This window comes from Phyllopteryx taeniolatus, chromosome 11 (genome assembly GCF_024500385.1).
Source record: "Phyllopteryx taeniolatus isolate TA_2022b chromosome 11, UOR_Ptae_1.2, whole genome shotgun sequence".
In the NCBI taxonomy this organism is placed as follows: domain Eukaryota; kingdom Metazoa; phylum Chordata; class Actinopteri; order Syngnathiformes; family Syngnathidae; genus Phyllopteryx; species Phyllopteryx taeniolatus.
The window spans coordinates 25,067,521-25,083,698 of NC_084512.1; the positions used below are offsets into that span (position 1 = coordinate 25,067,521).

General features: G+C 41.4%; 1 protein-coding gene across 7 annotated transcripts in view; it reads left to right on the plus strand.

Moving 5' to 3' along the window:
- Positions 1-15,495, plus strand: part of piezo1 (piezo type mechanosensitive ion channel component 1 (Er blood group)) — a 214,416-nt gene extending 198,921 nt beyond the window's left edge. For all 7 annotated transcript variants that reach the window (XM_061791069.1, XM_061791070.1, XM_061791071.1 and 4 more), the window contains 3 exons: positions 1,224-1,413; positions 8,324-8,465; positions 14,099-15,495. In XM_061791069.1, the coding sequence (XP_061647053.1) occupies positions 1,224-1,413; positions 8,324-8,465; positions 14,099-14,221 (455 nt within the window). In that variant the 3' untranslated portion in view covers positions 14,222-15,495. The remainder of the gene's footprint in view (positions 1-1,223; positions 1,414-8,323; positions 8,466-14,098) is intronic.
- The last annotated feature ends 683 nt before the right edge of the window (positions 15,496-16,178 follow it).

The window sequence follows — 16,178 nt, forward strand, 5'->3', positions numbered from 1 at the left end:
CTCTACAACATCGCGTGGGCATCGGGGACAATGCCTCTGGATTGGCAGACTGGGGTGGTGGTCCCCTTTTTTAAGAAGGGGGACCGGAGGGTGTGTTCCAACTACAGGGGGATCACACTTCTCAGCCTCCCTGGTAAGGTCTATTCAGGGGTGCTGGAGAGGAGGGTCCGTCGGGAAGTTGAATCCCAGATTCAGGAGGAGCAGTGTGGTTTTCGTCCTGGCCGTGGAACAGTGGACCAGCTCTACACCCTTGGCAGGGTCCTCGAGGGTGCATGGGAGTTCGCCCAACCAGTCTACATGTGTTTTGTGGACTTGGAGAAGGTGTTCGACCGTGTCCCTCGGGTGGTCCTGTGGGAGGTGCTTCAGGAGTATGGGGTACCGAACCCCCTGATACGGGCTGTTCGGTCCCTGTACGACCGGAGTCAGAGTTTGGTCCGCATATCCGGCAGTAAGTCGGACTCGTTTCCGGTGAGGGTTGGACTCCGCCAAGGCTGCCCTTTGTCACCGATTCTGTTCATAACTTTTATGGACAGAATTTCTAGGCGCAACCGAGGCGTAGAGGGGGTCCGGTTTGGTGGCCTCAATATTGCATCGCTGCTTTTTGCAGATGATGTGGTTCTGTTGGCTTCATCAAGCCGTGACCTCCAACTCTCAATTGCAGCAGTTCGCAGCCGAGTGTGAAGCGGCTGGGATGAGAATCAGCACCTCCAAATCTGAGACCGTGGTCCTCAGTCGGAAAAGGGTGGCGTGCCTTCTCCAGGTCGGGGATGAGATCCTGCCCCAAGTGGAGGAGTTCAAGTATCTTGGGGTCTTGTTCACGAGTGAGGGAAGAATGGAACGGGAGATCGACAGGCGGATCGGTGCAGCGTCTGCAGCGATGCGGACTTTGTATCGGTCCGTTGTGGTAAAGAAGGAGCTAAGCCGAAAGGCGAAGCTCTCGATTTACCGGTCGATCTACGTTCCTACCCTCACCTATGGTCACGAGCTGGAGAGACTACATCCTTCGGCTGGCCTGGGAACGCCTCGGTATTCCCCCGGAAGAGCTGGATGAAGTGGCTGAGGAAAGGGAAGTCTGGGCGTCCCTGCTAAAGCTACTGCCCCCGCGACCCGACCTCGGATAAGCGGTAGAAGATGGATGGATGGATGGAGTATAACTACTCTAATCTTAGAGCAGGAAGAAAAGAAGGAACTACTATTTTAACATAGTTGTTTGTTTATTTTAGGAAATGAAGAAAGCTACCAGAATATAACCCTGTCGCTGATGAGCGACAATTCATTGAACTCCAGTGGAAAACAGGAATGGTGGGACATCGCCATTGGAGGCTGTGCCCCTTCTTCATGTGGGGTTTTGTCCATGATCATATTCAACGACAAAGTCAGTCCTCCCAGTCTTGGCTTCCTGGCTGGATATGGGTGAGGAACGCATACACAAACAATGTGTACATGGAATAATTATGAAACGCATAGGATCATAATGGCAAAATACTGTGTCTCTACGGTGGAGGAAATGATTATTTGATCCCCTGCTGAATTTGGGTTTGCAGTCTCTATTTTTATGGTTGTTCATTCATTATGGTAACAGACACAATATCAGTCAAAAACGCATTCAAAAATGAAAATATTGGCCATCTCATTGAATGAAATGGGTTTGAAATAAGTTAGAACTTAAAGGAAGTATGGTCTTAATGGTCCATATTTCACTAAAAAGTTGATTTTATGTATTTTTTTTTCTCAAGAAAATGAAACTGGCAGTCATTTCCAATAATAACAATCCATTTTGGAGCAATTGGTGAAGAACAAATTGCCTTTGGAATCCCCCCTTTTCATCACCAAAATCAACAAGCATGCAACCCCATGTCTGTCAGTGGCAGGAGTGGAGACCAAATTCACTGCATAGCTGATGTAAGGGAATGTACTATAATATAAAGTGGCAGTATTAACTCAGATTTTATATATTGTAGCTGGCAGATGCAATCTTCTCACCTCCAAAATGACAACTTTTCAGGAAAATGAAAAAAAAAAAAAAAAGACAGCTTGCTTGAGTTTCCAAACAGCGCTTTGTTCAAGTTGGTATTTGACCTTATATTGCTGTTATATCATTGCGCGGGAGATGGGCCGAGGTTATCCTCCTCGGGGCTAACTCCCTTCACAGGGTGCCGCAGCTGAGTGAGAGGCGGGCGACAAGAAAGGCACGGAGGCAAATATGCTTCGCGGATGTACTGTACACACTGCACGTTAGTTCCTTACAGAGGACACTTTTTGGCTCATGTGTTGGAAATTGCTCTTTTATAGAAAAATTAAGGAAACTTGTCTTTGTTTTTGTTTTTTTAAATACATAGAGACTTTTTATATGATATTAACAAAGAGACAGAGGGAGGAATTATGAGGGAGAGGAGAGAGGGGAGATGGCCGGTTCTCCTCATGCTCTTTGCAAGCCCCCACACTCTCTCTGAACCCGAAACTCGAAAAAAAAAACGGATGAAAAGGAAGGTCCTTCAGTCAGATGCAGTAAATTTCCACAATCAGGACATTTCCACCAGCTACACAGCCAACTGTTGTAGCCCACTTGGGACGTAAGACAAACGATGGCTAGCTGCTTTTAGCAAGGCTTGACGTCTCAGAGAAGTTACACCAGAGTTATGGAACAATAAAAGAATACATTATCAAGGAAATGCATTCAACCTAATAAATGCTAATACAAGTAATCTTGCCAACTCAATCCCACCTCTTGATTATATAAAACAAAATTAATCAAATAAACACAAACCAAATTACTAAGTACTAATCAAGCACTATAAATTTGTTCAGAATGTTACACCTTGATCTGGATTTTAGGAAATCTTTTCATAAACAGGTTGTAACTAAATCATGCAACAACATTCGACTGAGGAACTGAATGGTCATTAGTCATAGTGTCATCTAAGCTGTTTGAGAAAAAGGTCTGTTCACAGGTAGGACAGTGTCAGCAGGTCTCATGAAGCATGCTAATGTTAATTGCCTTGTGAGTTTAACTCCCACGTGTGCCTGAAGCAGTGAAGTTTATGTTACTAGACGTACCGCTGTGTATGTATTTTTGTTGCAGTTTCACAACTTCCATATGACAGTCAGCTTCACTCCCGGTGCCTTGACTTAACTGTGTGGAAGTGTTTAACTAACTGGATAGCATGGCCAGGACATACGAAGAGTTAGGTATTAGGTGGTACAGGGGGCAGAATTAAGACAAGAAATTCAAGCGATTTTGAGAGCGTGACACATGTAGGGGGTAGAGAAACTTAGTTGTCAGTGCTTTTCCAGTCCAGCTGCGCACACACTTATCATTCCAAAGGTGGGAGGGGAAAGTGGGTGCATGCAGAGGTCGAGGAATCAGGGAAGTCTGAACAATATCAGGTTGTACTAAAAACATTTGCAAGGACAAACACAATCGCTGTCTGAGCAGTGTCATACCAAAGAAGTGAAATGAGTAACGGTGCATGCAACAACAACAACAAAAATTTGTCATAGGTGTCACGTCTTTGTAAGGTTCAAAACTGTGTCGACAGCCAAAAGTGGAAGCGTTGATATACACATTGATCCCGATAATTATGACAGTTAATGCAAAACTACAGAGGAAGGTTGCTAAAACCCGTGGGTCCCGAGCATGCTGGAGACATCATCATTCAGCCTCGTCAGCCTGATCATTCCCGCCATCTGTTGCCGAAGGAGAGGAAGTAGTCGGGAGGTTAGAGGAGGTAGCAGAGGAAAGCTTTTCAAAAATCATAATGAAATTCTCAGAAAAATTCCGGTCAATTGTGCTACGACCATTTCAATTCTTACTTAAACATGTCAACCATATCTAGACAGTTTTTTTTCTAAACACATTGATTGTTATTTCATTTTATACATTATCAGTATAGAGTTAATATGGTCCAACCCATGATCCATTATCAGCATTATTACTAATATAATATTTGTATATTACCGTTATCTTTGAGACTGATAATCAAAACATTACTAAATGTAAATACATAAAAAGTGCTCTAAACCCATTACAAAATTTTGGTGGAATAAAAGTTGTAGCTGGACTGGGTCAAAACAACATAAAATGGGTTATTTGGGTAACCCAATGCATTCCTAAAGTTGTTACCGACCCAACGAGTGGTTATTTTAGACCAGCAGGTCTGGGTTAGTGGCTTTGACTGTGGGTGCTGTGTTTGGGATGTCTACCCCAAAATGGGTTGCCGTTGGTGTTTCTTTGGAAAAGTATTTTCTAGTTAGCATTACTAGCATCCAACCATCCATCCATCTTCTGAACTGCTTACCCTCACTAGGATCGGGGGGGGGGGGAGATGCTGAAGCCTACCCCAGCTGACTTTGTGCGAGAGGCGGGGTACACCCTGAATTGGTTGCCAGTCATTTGCATTGAACCTTTCCACCAATAATACAATCCCAATTCCAATGAAGTTGGGACGTTGTGTTAAACATTAATAAAACAGAATACAATGAGTTGCAAATCATGTTCAACCTATATTTAATTAAATACACTACAAAGACAAGATATTTCATGTTCAAACTGATAAATTTATTGATTTATTGTTGGTTTGGCATAGTTGGGTCAGAGGTTTGGTCAAATTTATTGATTTATTGTTTTTAGCAAATAATCATTAACAGAATTTCATGGCTGCAACGCGTTCCAAAAAAGCTGGGACAGGTGGCAAAAAAGACGGAGAAAGTTGAGGAATGCTCATCAAACACCTGTGTGGCGCATCCCACAGGTGAACAGTCTCATTGGGAACAGGTGGGTGCCATGACAGGGTATAAAAGGAGCTTCCCTGAATTGCTCAGTCATTCACAAGCAAAGATGGGACGAGGTTCACCTCTATGTGAACAAGTGCGTGAGAAAATAGTCGAACAGTTCAAGGACAATGTTTCTCAACGTACAATTGCAAGGAATTTAGGGATTTCATCATCTACGGTCCATAATATCATCAAAAGGTTCACAGAATCTGGAGAAATCACAGCACGTAAGCGGCAAGGCCGAAAACCAACAGTGAATGCCCGTGACCTTCGATCCCTCAGGCGGCACTGTATCTAAAACCGACATCAATATGTAAAGAATATCACCACATGGGCTCAGAACACTTCAGAAAACCAATGTGAGTAAATACAGTTCGGCGCTATATCCGTAGGTGCAACTTGAAACTCTACTATGCAAAGCTAAAGCCATTCATCAACAACACCCAGAAACGCCGCCGGCTTCTCTGGGCTCGAGCTCATCTAAGATGGACTGATGCAAAGTGGAAAAGGGTTCTGTGGTCTGACGAGTCCACATTTCAAATTATTTTTGGAAATTGTGTACGTCGTGTCCTCCGGGCCAAAGAGGAAAATAACTGTCCTGACTGTTATGGACGCAAAGTTCAAAAGCCAGCATCTGTGATGGTATGGGGCTGTGTTAGTGCCAATGGCATGGGTAACTTACACATCTGTGAAGGCACCATTCACGCTGAAAGGTACACACAGGTTTTGGAGAAACATATGCTGCCATCCAAGCAACGTCTTTTTCGCGGAGGCCCCTGCTTAATTTCAGCAAGACAATGCCAAACCACATTCTGCACGTGTTACAACAGCATGGCATTGTAGTAAAAGAGTGCGGGTACTAGACTGGCCTGCCTGCAGTCCAGACCTGTCTCCCATTGAATATGTGTGACGCATTATGAAGCGTAAAATACGACAACGGAGACCCCGGACTGTTGAACAGCTGAAGCTGTACATCAAGCAAGAATGGGAAAGACTTCCACCTACAAAGTTTCAACAAATAGTGTCCATGTGTTGCAGCCATAAAATTTTAAGTTAATGATTATTTGCTAAAAACAATAAAGTTTATCAGTTTGAACATTAAATATATTGTCTTTGTAGTGTTTTCAATTAAATATAGGTTGACATGATTTGCAAATCATTGTATTCTGTTTTTATTTATGTTTAACACAACGTCCCAACTTCAATGGAATTGGGGTTGTAAATGTATTGTCTTATATTAATGTAAAGGCTGGAGTTACTCCACTCTTGTGCTTACTGTTCCACTTCACCATATAGGAGAGCAGTCAGCAGGTGGCTCCAAATTGCAGCTGAATGAAATAATTGTGGGCAGGGCATTTCTTACCCAACAGATGGGTTAATAATTTGCACTAATTTTGATCCAATGTTGTTTCAAATTGACCAAACCTCTGACCCAACTATGCCAAACCAACAGTTGAGTTTGACCCAGCATTTTTTATCGTGTATACGTGGCTTAATGTACCAAAACTGTCACCGATCGTCACCAAAATTTGGCTCTTCTCATGGCAGCTTCAACTTCAGAAAATTTTCCAATGATCGGCCCAATATCTTAGATTTTATGGATGTTACCCATGTTCCTCTTTCTCAAATGATCATCTATGGAGAGGAAAACGCTTTGGTCCATAAAATTATAAATACCAGGCCAATATTTTCAGAGGCGGAAGTGGGCATAAATATGGATGTCCACATACATTTTGGTGACCATCGGTCGTAGTTTTGGGTCATTAAGCGACGTAATACTTTTGGCCGGGAAATGCCCTCGTCATCCAATGTTATGAAAGCTTGCAGCCAAAGTCCGCATCTGTCACACTTCACGTACAGAAACGCCTTTGTCATCCATAGGTACTCTTTTGAAACTATCTTAGACGCCTTTGTGGTGGTCAAGAAAAACTTGAGCTGATGAAACCCGTATGTGGAAATGAACCTGCAAGAATGAGGGATGACGTGGCTGTCTTCTTTGCTCAAGGAGACATTTCAATGGTCCAAGCCTTCCAATGTATTTCACTATCGCTGTTTTCACTTATTGTCTAAAATAACATCCAGACTTTCAATAGAGGCAAAAATGACACCGCAGAATACATAATAGTTCAATGAGGAAATGTCATCGTGTCGTGCTCATGATGTGTCAGGCCGTGACAAGCTGACGTATCCAAAATCTGTCTGGACATCAAATCAAATTAAGTAATTACTAAAATTACTATTGAGTCGATTTTGAGGGGGATTTTTCCTGCAGACATCATTACTAAGTCCCGAACTTTGGAATAAGTGCCAATGTTCTTACCATTAACTAGTTTCTTTAACTGACTTACACTAACTGGAGAAACCCTTGGTTGCACACAGCTCAGAGGGATTTTGGCCCACTTCTCTTTGCAGTAAAGTGCTTTCTTTCAACATTCATGGCTGCTGTTTGGAAACTCATCTCACACTCAACAATCCATCTTCAGTTTTCTTGCTGAGGAAAGAAAGTTTTTATCCAAGATTTTACAGTACATGGCTCTGTCCATTCGGCCATCAATTTGGTGAAGTTGCCCTGTACCCTTTGCAGATAAAACAGACCCAAAACATAGTTTTCCACCCCCATGCTAGATTGTGGGAATGGTGTTCTTTGGATTATTTCTTTCATCCTTCCAACAACTGCCTTCAAATTATTCATAAATTGCTGCCGTGTATTCGGAGGCTGCTCCATTCCAAGAGGCAAGATCTTGAATAGAGGTCCAGATCAAGGGCCAACTTTTGAATAATGGTGCAAATAGTTGTCATTTTCTCAAGCCTTTTAATGATGGTTTTGTTACCCATTCCATTTTTATGCAGTCCTACAGTCTTGTCCCTGACATCTTTTAGCAGCTGGTGGTGATATACAGATTGGAAGGTGAGAAATTGATTCCTAAAACAGTTGAGATCAGGTGTATTGGTAATTGGTTGACTGCACAGCTCTGTGCCACGTGGGCACCAGCTAATCTGTGGGAGCCAGTTTTAGGAGATTAAATACTTGCTTCATTCATTAAAATACACAAAGTTCATAACTTTTGTATTGTGTTTTTATGCATTTGTGACTGATATGTCTATTTCCATTATCAATAAGCAACCATAAAAATTGGAGATTTTTAATATTTTAGTAAGTAAACAATGATTTCCCACACTGTATAAGAAGAACATCTACTGTAATCAAAATCAAGACACCACTCTATTGCTTTTGATTGTATTTTCTGGGTGTCAAACTAAGTGTTACCGTTTCCTTCAGAGGGCCATTATGACTGTAAAACCATATAAATGTTGCATTTGTTGGGCAATGTACAGAGGGATCAAGGAGGGATTGTAAACTGCCTAAAGGTCATACAGGGGGTGGCTGTATTACTAACATGTCCGAAATTGGAACAATATCTTTGTCAATCCATTCTTTGGATTAACAATATTTCTCTTATTTCTCTTCTCTAGATATTGATTGACATTTGAAATAACATAATTTTTAGTTGTTTGGATGACTCTCCTTCCTTCCATTCCATCTTTCTAGGATCATGGGTTTGTATGTGTCTGTGGTCCTGGTCATTGGAAAGTTTGTGCGAGGCTTCTTCAGTGAGATCTCTCACTCCATCATGTTTGAGGAGCTTCCCTGTGTAGACCGCATCCTGAAGCTTTGTATGGACATCTTCCTGGTCAGTATGTAGTCTTTTGAATTGCTGTACAGCCATCCATTCTTTTTCCGTACTACTTATCCTCACTAGGATACAAACAAACAACCATTCGCACTCACATTCCCACCAACGGGCAATTTAGAGTCGTCAATTAACCTACTATGCGCGTTTTGGGAATGTGGGAGGAAACCGGAGTACCCGAAGAAAACCCACGCAGGCACAGGGGGAACATGTAAACTCCACACAGCGGAGGCCAGATCTGAACCCGAATCCTCAGAACTGCGAGGCAGATGTGCTAACCAGTAGTTCATCGTGCCCAGTTGAATTACAGTGTCTCACAAAAAAAAATTATACCTCTTGATCTTTTCCACATTTTGTCATGATACACCCGTCAAAAGAAATGTATTATTAAGATTTCATGTAATAGACCAAGTGGCACTTAATTTTGAAGTGGAAATTATTATACAAGGCTTTCCAATACTTTAACAAGTGGCAGGCGGTGAGTGTGGAACCTGGGCCTTCAGTGACCTAATCCACCTCTTAATAACACCATCACATCGCAAAAATAATGTACAAAAATGCTACACAAGTATAACTATGTGTGGCATTAAAGAAGAGATGAGGCACTCCCTGTATTCGACGATGAATGTCATCATTACTACAGCGAAAAACAGAATAATCTTTATCTTCCAATACATCACCTCCAAACAACTCCAAACCTCAATAGTCGTTAGTGTATAAATTCCAATATAGCAGTTCCCAATCAATATTTATCGAATAACATGACAAAAACGTCAAAACTTCAAATAAAATACTGCAGCAGACCTCCGTTCTTTTCTCCTGGCTGTCTGTGTAAGCTAGCTCATACAGTAGATGCTGCTCTGAAAGTGCCCAAAATCCTTTTCTGTGCTGAAAACAAGCCAGACAGTAATATGTGGCTTGACGTAGCCCCACGAAGTCGAGTTTTTTGTTAAGTGGCCTTGAACAGGAATACTTAAGCATGTCCAAAATCGTACTCTTCAGTAAATCAATTATCATGCACATACAGTATTCAGCCCAACCAATCTGAGGACGATTTAGCTGAACCAATCAGAGGATGGGAAAAATACGAATCTGACTCAGGCTGCGTGAAGGTGCAGAGTGGTGAATCTAACATCTGATTGGTTAGACCATTTCAACGGCGTGTGTGTGTACGTTTTATTTGGTTGACGGCAGCACTTGGGATTCTGAAGGCTTTGGGCAGATTACATTTACATGGCAACACAAAAATGCTGAAATCTGATTCTACAAAAATAATATTCTACATATAGAGCACTGTACACAACTGGAAGCAGAGCATGTGCACACATGCTATGAAATGACAACTGTTATATATAATATTACGTACATACAGTATATATGTTTTATGAAATGATATATATATTCTAATATAAATAATAATTTGATTAAGTTGTAATTGCAGCGGCAAATGTTTCATGAATTGTCCATCCACCTAAAGTCAAATGCCTGGCAAAGAGAGCGTTGATCAGAGAATCAGCCAAGAGGCCCATGGTGACTCTGGTGGGATAATCTGTGTACACCAACTCTTGGTTGTTCATTCCACAAATCTTACCTTTATAGAACACGAACAAGTGAGAAAGAAAGCCATCGTTGAAAAAAAGCCATGAGTACTGTTTGCAGTTTATCAAAAGGCATGTCACGGACAACGCAAACGTGAAAGAACGTGCTTGGTCAGATGAGACCAAAATTGAAGTTGTTGGTCTACATGCAAGATTCAATGTGTGACAGAAAACGAGCACTGCACATGCGAAAATCCAAAGGGTTACAAAGCGATTTCTAGAGCTTTGGGATTCCAGCGAACCATAGGGAGAGCCATTAACCTCAAATGGAGAAATTATGGAACAATAGTGACAACAGCAATGACTCATCCAGGAGGCCCCAAAGAACTCAGGACAATTTTTCAGGAACTGCAGGCCTTCCTTGCCTCAGTTAAGGTTAGTGTTCATGACACAACAATAAGGAAGAGACTGGGCAAAAATGGCATCCACGAACATCCAGAGTTCGAAGGTGAAAACCACTGCTGAGCAAAAAGAACATAAAGGCTCATCTTACTTTTGCAAAAAAACAAACAAAAACAAAAAAACATCTGAATGATTCCCAAGACTTTTGGACTGACGATATAAAAGTTGAGCTTTTTGGAAGGTGTGTCTGTTGTTACATCTGACGAAAATGTAACACAGCATTTCAGAAAAAGAACATCATAGCAACAGTCAAACATGGTGGTGGTAGTGTGATGGTCTTGGGCTGCTTGACTCTTTCAGGACTTGGACAACTTGCTGAATTCTGCTCTTTAACAGAACTTCCCGAAGGAGAATGTTCATCAGTTTGTGACCTCGAGCTGAAGCGGACTTGGGTTCTGCAAAATGAAGGTTTTGGAGTGGCCTAGTCAAAGTCCGGACTTGAATCCGATTGAAATGCAGTGGCATGACCTTAAAAAGGCCTGAAAGCTGAATCCCCTCCATTTTTGCTGAATTCAAAAATATCTCCACGGAGATGTGACAGACTCATTGCCAGCGATAGAAAACGCTTGATTTCAGTTGTTGCGGCTGAGGCTGACCCGACCAGTTACAGTGTTCCCTCGTTTATCGCAAAATGACCCGCGATAGGTGAAATCCGCAAAGTAGGAAACTTTATTTTATTCAACTGTTTTTTAAGGCTGTAAACCTCACCATTAACATTTTCTCACATTTCTCTCTTGTTTAAACACGCTCAAAGTTCAAACCTTTGTAAGAAAAATAAGTACATTATTATTATTATTATTATTATTATTGTTGTTGTTGTTGTACTTGTTATTATTATTGTTCATATTATTGTATAACAAAACAAATATCAAAACCTGTTTTAAGGCCCAAACATTTGTTTAAGAAATAAAAATGTAAACACTTTCTGACAAATAATGATGACAATTTATTGAACAGCGTATGAGGTTGGAAACATAAGAAATTATTAATTGTGACGCGCGTATTTCACGCTTCCTCTGACCGTCCCTCTTCGTCCTGACCCCGCTCCGCTGTAGCGTCCTTTTCCACTGTCTTTTTGTGAGAGAAAAACATTGTTATTGGTAGTTGTTGCCGCTCTTTTTTTCTTCTGGGCGAGAAGATTCTTAGAAACAGACATGCCACCTTCGATTATATTTGAGAACTGTAACGATCGAAACTCAGAGGCTCCCACTCTTGTCTGCAGAGAAACACTTGTAAGTCCAAAGCGTTTCTGAAATGTGTCAAAGCGGCCCTTGCCGGCGTGAAATGAGCTTACTGGGCCTTCTGGGTGTGCAGCAGCACTCGGCGAGGGCCTGGGCTCCACCTCATCTTCCTCCTCACTGTCAGCAAAGCTTTCATGAAGCTTTTTAGCTTTAGTGCGGATAACGTTTGTATCCAGCGAAATGTTCTTTTTTCTGCAATCACTAATCCACGATGATAAAGCTGATTCCATCCTTTCGATGGTCTTGTTGCGGACCGTTACAACCCTTTTTGCATCCTTATTAAAACTCGTTTCTGCTGTCGTCCTTATGTTACTTTCCTCCTTTTTAACGTAACGTACCGAAGATGAATTGATTCCGAAATAGCGCCCAACAGCCGCGTAACTTCTACTTTCCACGATCATGTCCAGAAGTCTCCCTTTTTCTGCGATAGTTAGCGCCTTCCTTTGCCTTTTGGGTGCGACCGCAGGCGCCCTTGTCGGTGCAGCACGTTTCGTCTGGTACAAAACCTGCGAACAGGATGCACTTTAGAGTCACGCTGCTAGCAATCGAAGGCTAATTTAAATTTAGCAAACCGAACTCAACTCAACAATACTCAACTATATTTATAATCTACCTGTAAATAAAAAAGCAAAGCCTGTGGCCAAAATGTACACGGGCGGTATACATGCGTACGTTGATGCCTCTCACCGGCCGTTCAAATAAGTGAGCATCTTTTAAATACTGAATCGCTCTCCCATCCTAATTCTGTAGCAACCCGCTTTTTCCAATTATAAATCTATCTTTTTGCGGTTTAATAAATGCGATAAAGTCCAACATGCTGCGTGCGAAGCATCAAACTCACGTGCACATATCCAGTGGCTCAATGTGCGGTGGTGGGGGTTGCTTCGTGGACATTGTTCGTGTCATCCTGCTCTTCTTCCTCTTTTCCCACCTCTACCATGCTTTTCGTGTCACGTCTCCGGCCCTCAGCTGTATGCCACCGGCGAGCGATATCTGTAGAGAGATTCAGGGAGTCTCGGCGGCCGGCGGGGAGAACCTCTCCACGTCACGGCAGGCGGTGAAGCGGCAGCAGCGTTACGACGTCCAAAGTTATAATCAAGAGAGTTAACACACACACACGCGTTAGAAGAAATGAGATCAACAAAAGCAATAAAATCAGATCAGTAAGGACGAGAGGAGTCCTGGGTCATGACCACGTGACCGCCTACATCGCTGCTGGCAGGCAATGGCTCATTAAAAAGAGGTAGATGTTCATTGGTGGCAATTTTGATGATTGTTTTCATTTACACAGTAATTATTGCATGACTATTTTATGCGACAGAAACGCAAAATAATATTATTAGTGAGCGTTTTACAACTACGCTCCGCCCATTGCGCGCCATAATGCCTCATTTCCGTGCCGTCATTCCCCTCTACGTCATTTTCAGCGCGCCACTAACTGGGCCAGTGTGGGAAATGAATCGGGCATTCACTAAATATAAAAAAACAAAAAAAATTATTGAAGAATACAGCAAGATGTTCGAGGAGTTGACAGGCTTAATCAGCATTTTCTCATCTTCTCTAGTATTGGCTTGGGTGAATTTTTTTTTAACAAAAACAGTTGTCGATTTTTGCTTTAAACAAAGTGGAGAAACAATGCAAAAATATAAGAATTTGAGAAGGGGGCCAATACTTTTTCACAGCACTGTATGTGATCGTACTTTCTATGTCTTTGTTTTTTTACCTGCCTGCAAAACTAATTTCCCTCGAGGGACAATCAAGTCAAATTGAATTGAATGAAATTAATGGAATTGAATTAAGTAAGATACTGAACCCCTCGTTGCTCCTGATGCTCCGTCATCACTAGTTGAATGAGGAGACAGTGTTAGAGCACTTTGAGTACCTTGAAGGTAGAACAATGCTATACAAGTGAAAGCTCCTTTTCAATTTCGGACCTATTGGTGTTGGCACAAGACTTCCTATCTCAACATTTGCAAAGCTGGTCATGGCATACCACAAAAAACACTTGTATTTGTAGCAAAAGGGTGGTTGCACAAAGTAGTTACTCAGAAAGGCTGAATACGTTCGCACACCACGATTGATTTTGGGACATGTTTAAAGCATGTATCATTCTTCCAATTCTCAATTATGTGCCACTTTGTGTTGGTCTTTTACATTGGATCCCAATAAAATGCATTTACATTTGCGTTTGTAACATGACAAAATCAGTGAAAGTTCCAGGAGTATGAATGAATACTTTTGCAAAGCACTGTATATGTATTTATTGTCCAATTCCAATATTAAATATGCACACCGCATACCATATCCAAATTAAAATATACAGTCGATGATTCTAGACTAATGTATTTGAAATGATCTTCCTCAAACTGAGACATCTGAATTTCCATTCCAGGTGCGTGAGACTGGAGAGCTGGAGCTGGAAGAGGAGCTATATTCAAAACTCATCTTCCTTTATCGATCACCCGAAACCATGATCAAATGGACCAGGGACATCCGCAGCCAAGACAGACATTGACACACTAACTCGTTGTGTAGGACTGAGATACAAAGCTGTTGTCCGACACGACATAGGAAGAATGAACAACGGAAAAACCCATTTACATACACAAAGTTTAAAGATTGTTAATAACTGTAATGAATACAGGATGTAAACTGTAAACCGTACCATGTTGAAAATTCCTACGATAACCCAGGCAATTGTTGCTTTCAATTGTTTTAAGTTAAAAAAAATAATAATAATGTTTTGTACATAGTGATTACAACAAATGACTTTTGGAGTTAACTCAAAACATTTTGTAAATGCAACCTTAAGTGTAAACAATCCCTCTTTTACGTGAAATTAATGATAAATTAACATTGCAGCAGAAGTGATGGGATGAGCTCCAGACAGGTCAAGAGGCAGTGAGATTTCAGACAGATACACAATGAGGACTGAGAATCGGGACGCTCCGACTTCAGTGAATTTCCCGGAATGACTCCTAATCACAAGCCGGAACTGGACAATCGGCAAACTTGCCATGACATGAAAATGTGACCTCCAATTATTTGAAGCACCCGCTATATTCTTTTATTGAGCTACAAACAACACGGAGCAATTGTCAAGGAAAAGTAGATTGTCCTTGCCACTGTAGCGCTGTAGCTACATTCTTCCATTGGCGGAGAATACAGAGTGAAAGATTACATATTACATTTGTATTTATTTATATTACATTTTTTTTATTGAGTTGCATATGAGACCAGCATTACCAGATATACAAATATATATATTAAGAAAGTTAGGAATTGTTAGAACCAGTGAAAATGCACCAATTTCTGGTCAATGTCTTTAATACAAAGGCAATATAAGTCGAGTTTCAAGCGTGGCCTTTTTGTTGAATCAGTTTCCAACATTCATGAATTTCTTCATCGATATCCTATTTTTAAAAGACTACTATCATTGGAGAGCAAAGCATTTTTTTTTGGCGGGGGGGGAGAGCACATTTCATACACAAGGTAACCCAATGTGCTTTACATGATTAAAAGCATTTAAAAACAAAGAAAAATTAAAAGAACAGCTTAAAATCTAACTTGCTAAACACAGAAACAGACAACATAGAATATAATACAGCTAATCATATGGAGTTAAAAAAATATATTACTCACCAAGAGGTTGTTGTTTTTTTTGGAGGGATTGGGTGGGGGTTGTCAACTATAAATTCAGTAAATGTTGTACAAGAATTTTAACGTGTAATTTCGAGAAATAAAAATTTCCCAATTTTTCAAAAGTCTTGATTAAAACTAGGACACGTGTTCTGCGTCTTCAGTCGTGGTGTATAGTGCTAAGGTGGATAACGCGTGGGCGTGTTTAATGAATGAAAGTTGAAGAATTTCAAAGTGGCCCTTGCATCCTTCGTTTTTTTTTCCTGACCAAAATGTTTGGACACCCCTGGTCTGAAGGAAGTCTATAAAATGGGACGATTAAAGCATCCTGAATAACAAACCTGTTTGCAATGTGCCAAATAAACAACAAATAAATATTCCAAATAAAGTATGGTAGCCTGCAAATAATTGAATTGGGTTCAGGTCTAGAAGATCCAGAATAGGAGTGTCCGAGGTTTTTCCAATTAGGGTCACATACAGAAAATTCTACGGGCCACTGTAATATTTGCAAACTAAATAAGAGCATCCTGTGCCATCGGACCTTAGCACAAAGCAGATGTCTCTCCATCCATCCATTTTCTGAACCGCTTATTCTCCACTAGGGTGGCAGGTGCGCTGGTGCCAACTCAGCTGCCTTCGGGCGAGAGGCAGGGTACACCCTGAACTGGTCGCCAGACAATCGCAGGGCACATATAGATAACCATTTGCACTCACATTCAATTTAGTCTTCAATTCACCTATCATGTGCAGCGAGTATGCCCTGCCAGAGAAAATGGCTCCCGGGAGCCCCGATCTCTGACTGCCCGACATAGCTGCCTCTGCTGCCCTGCTGA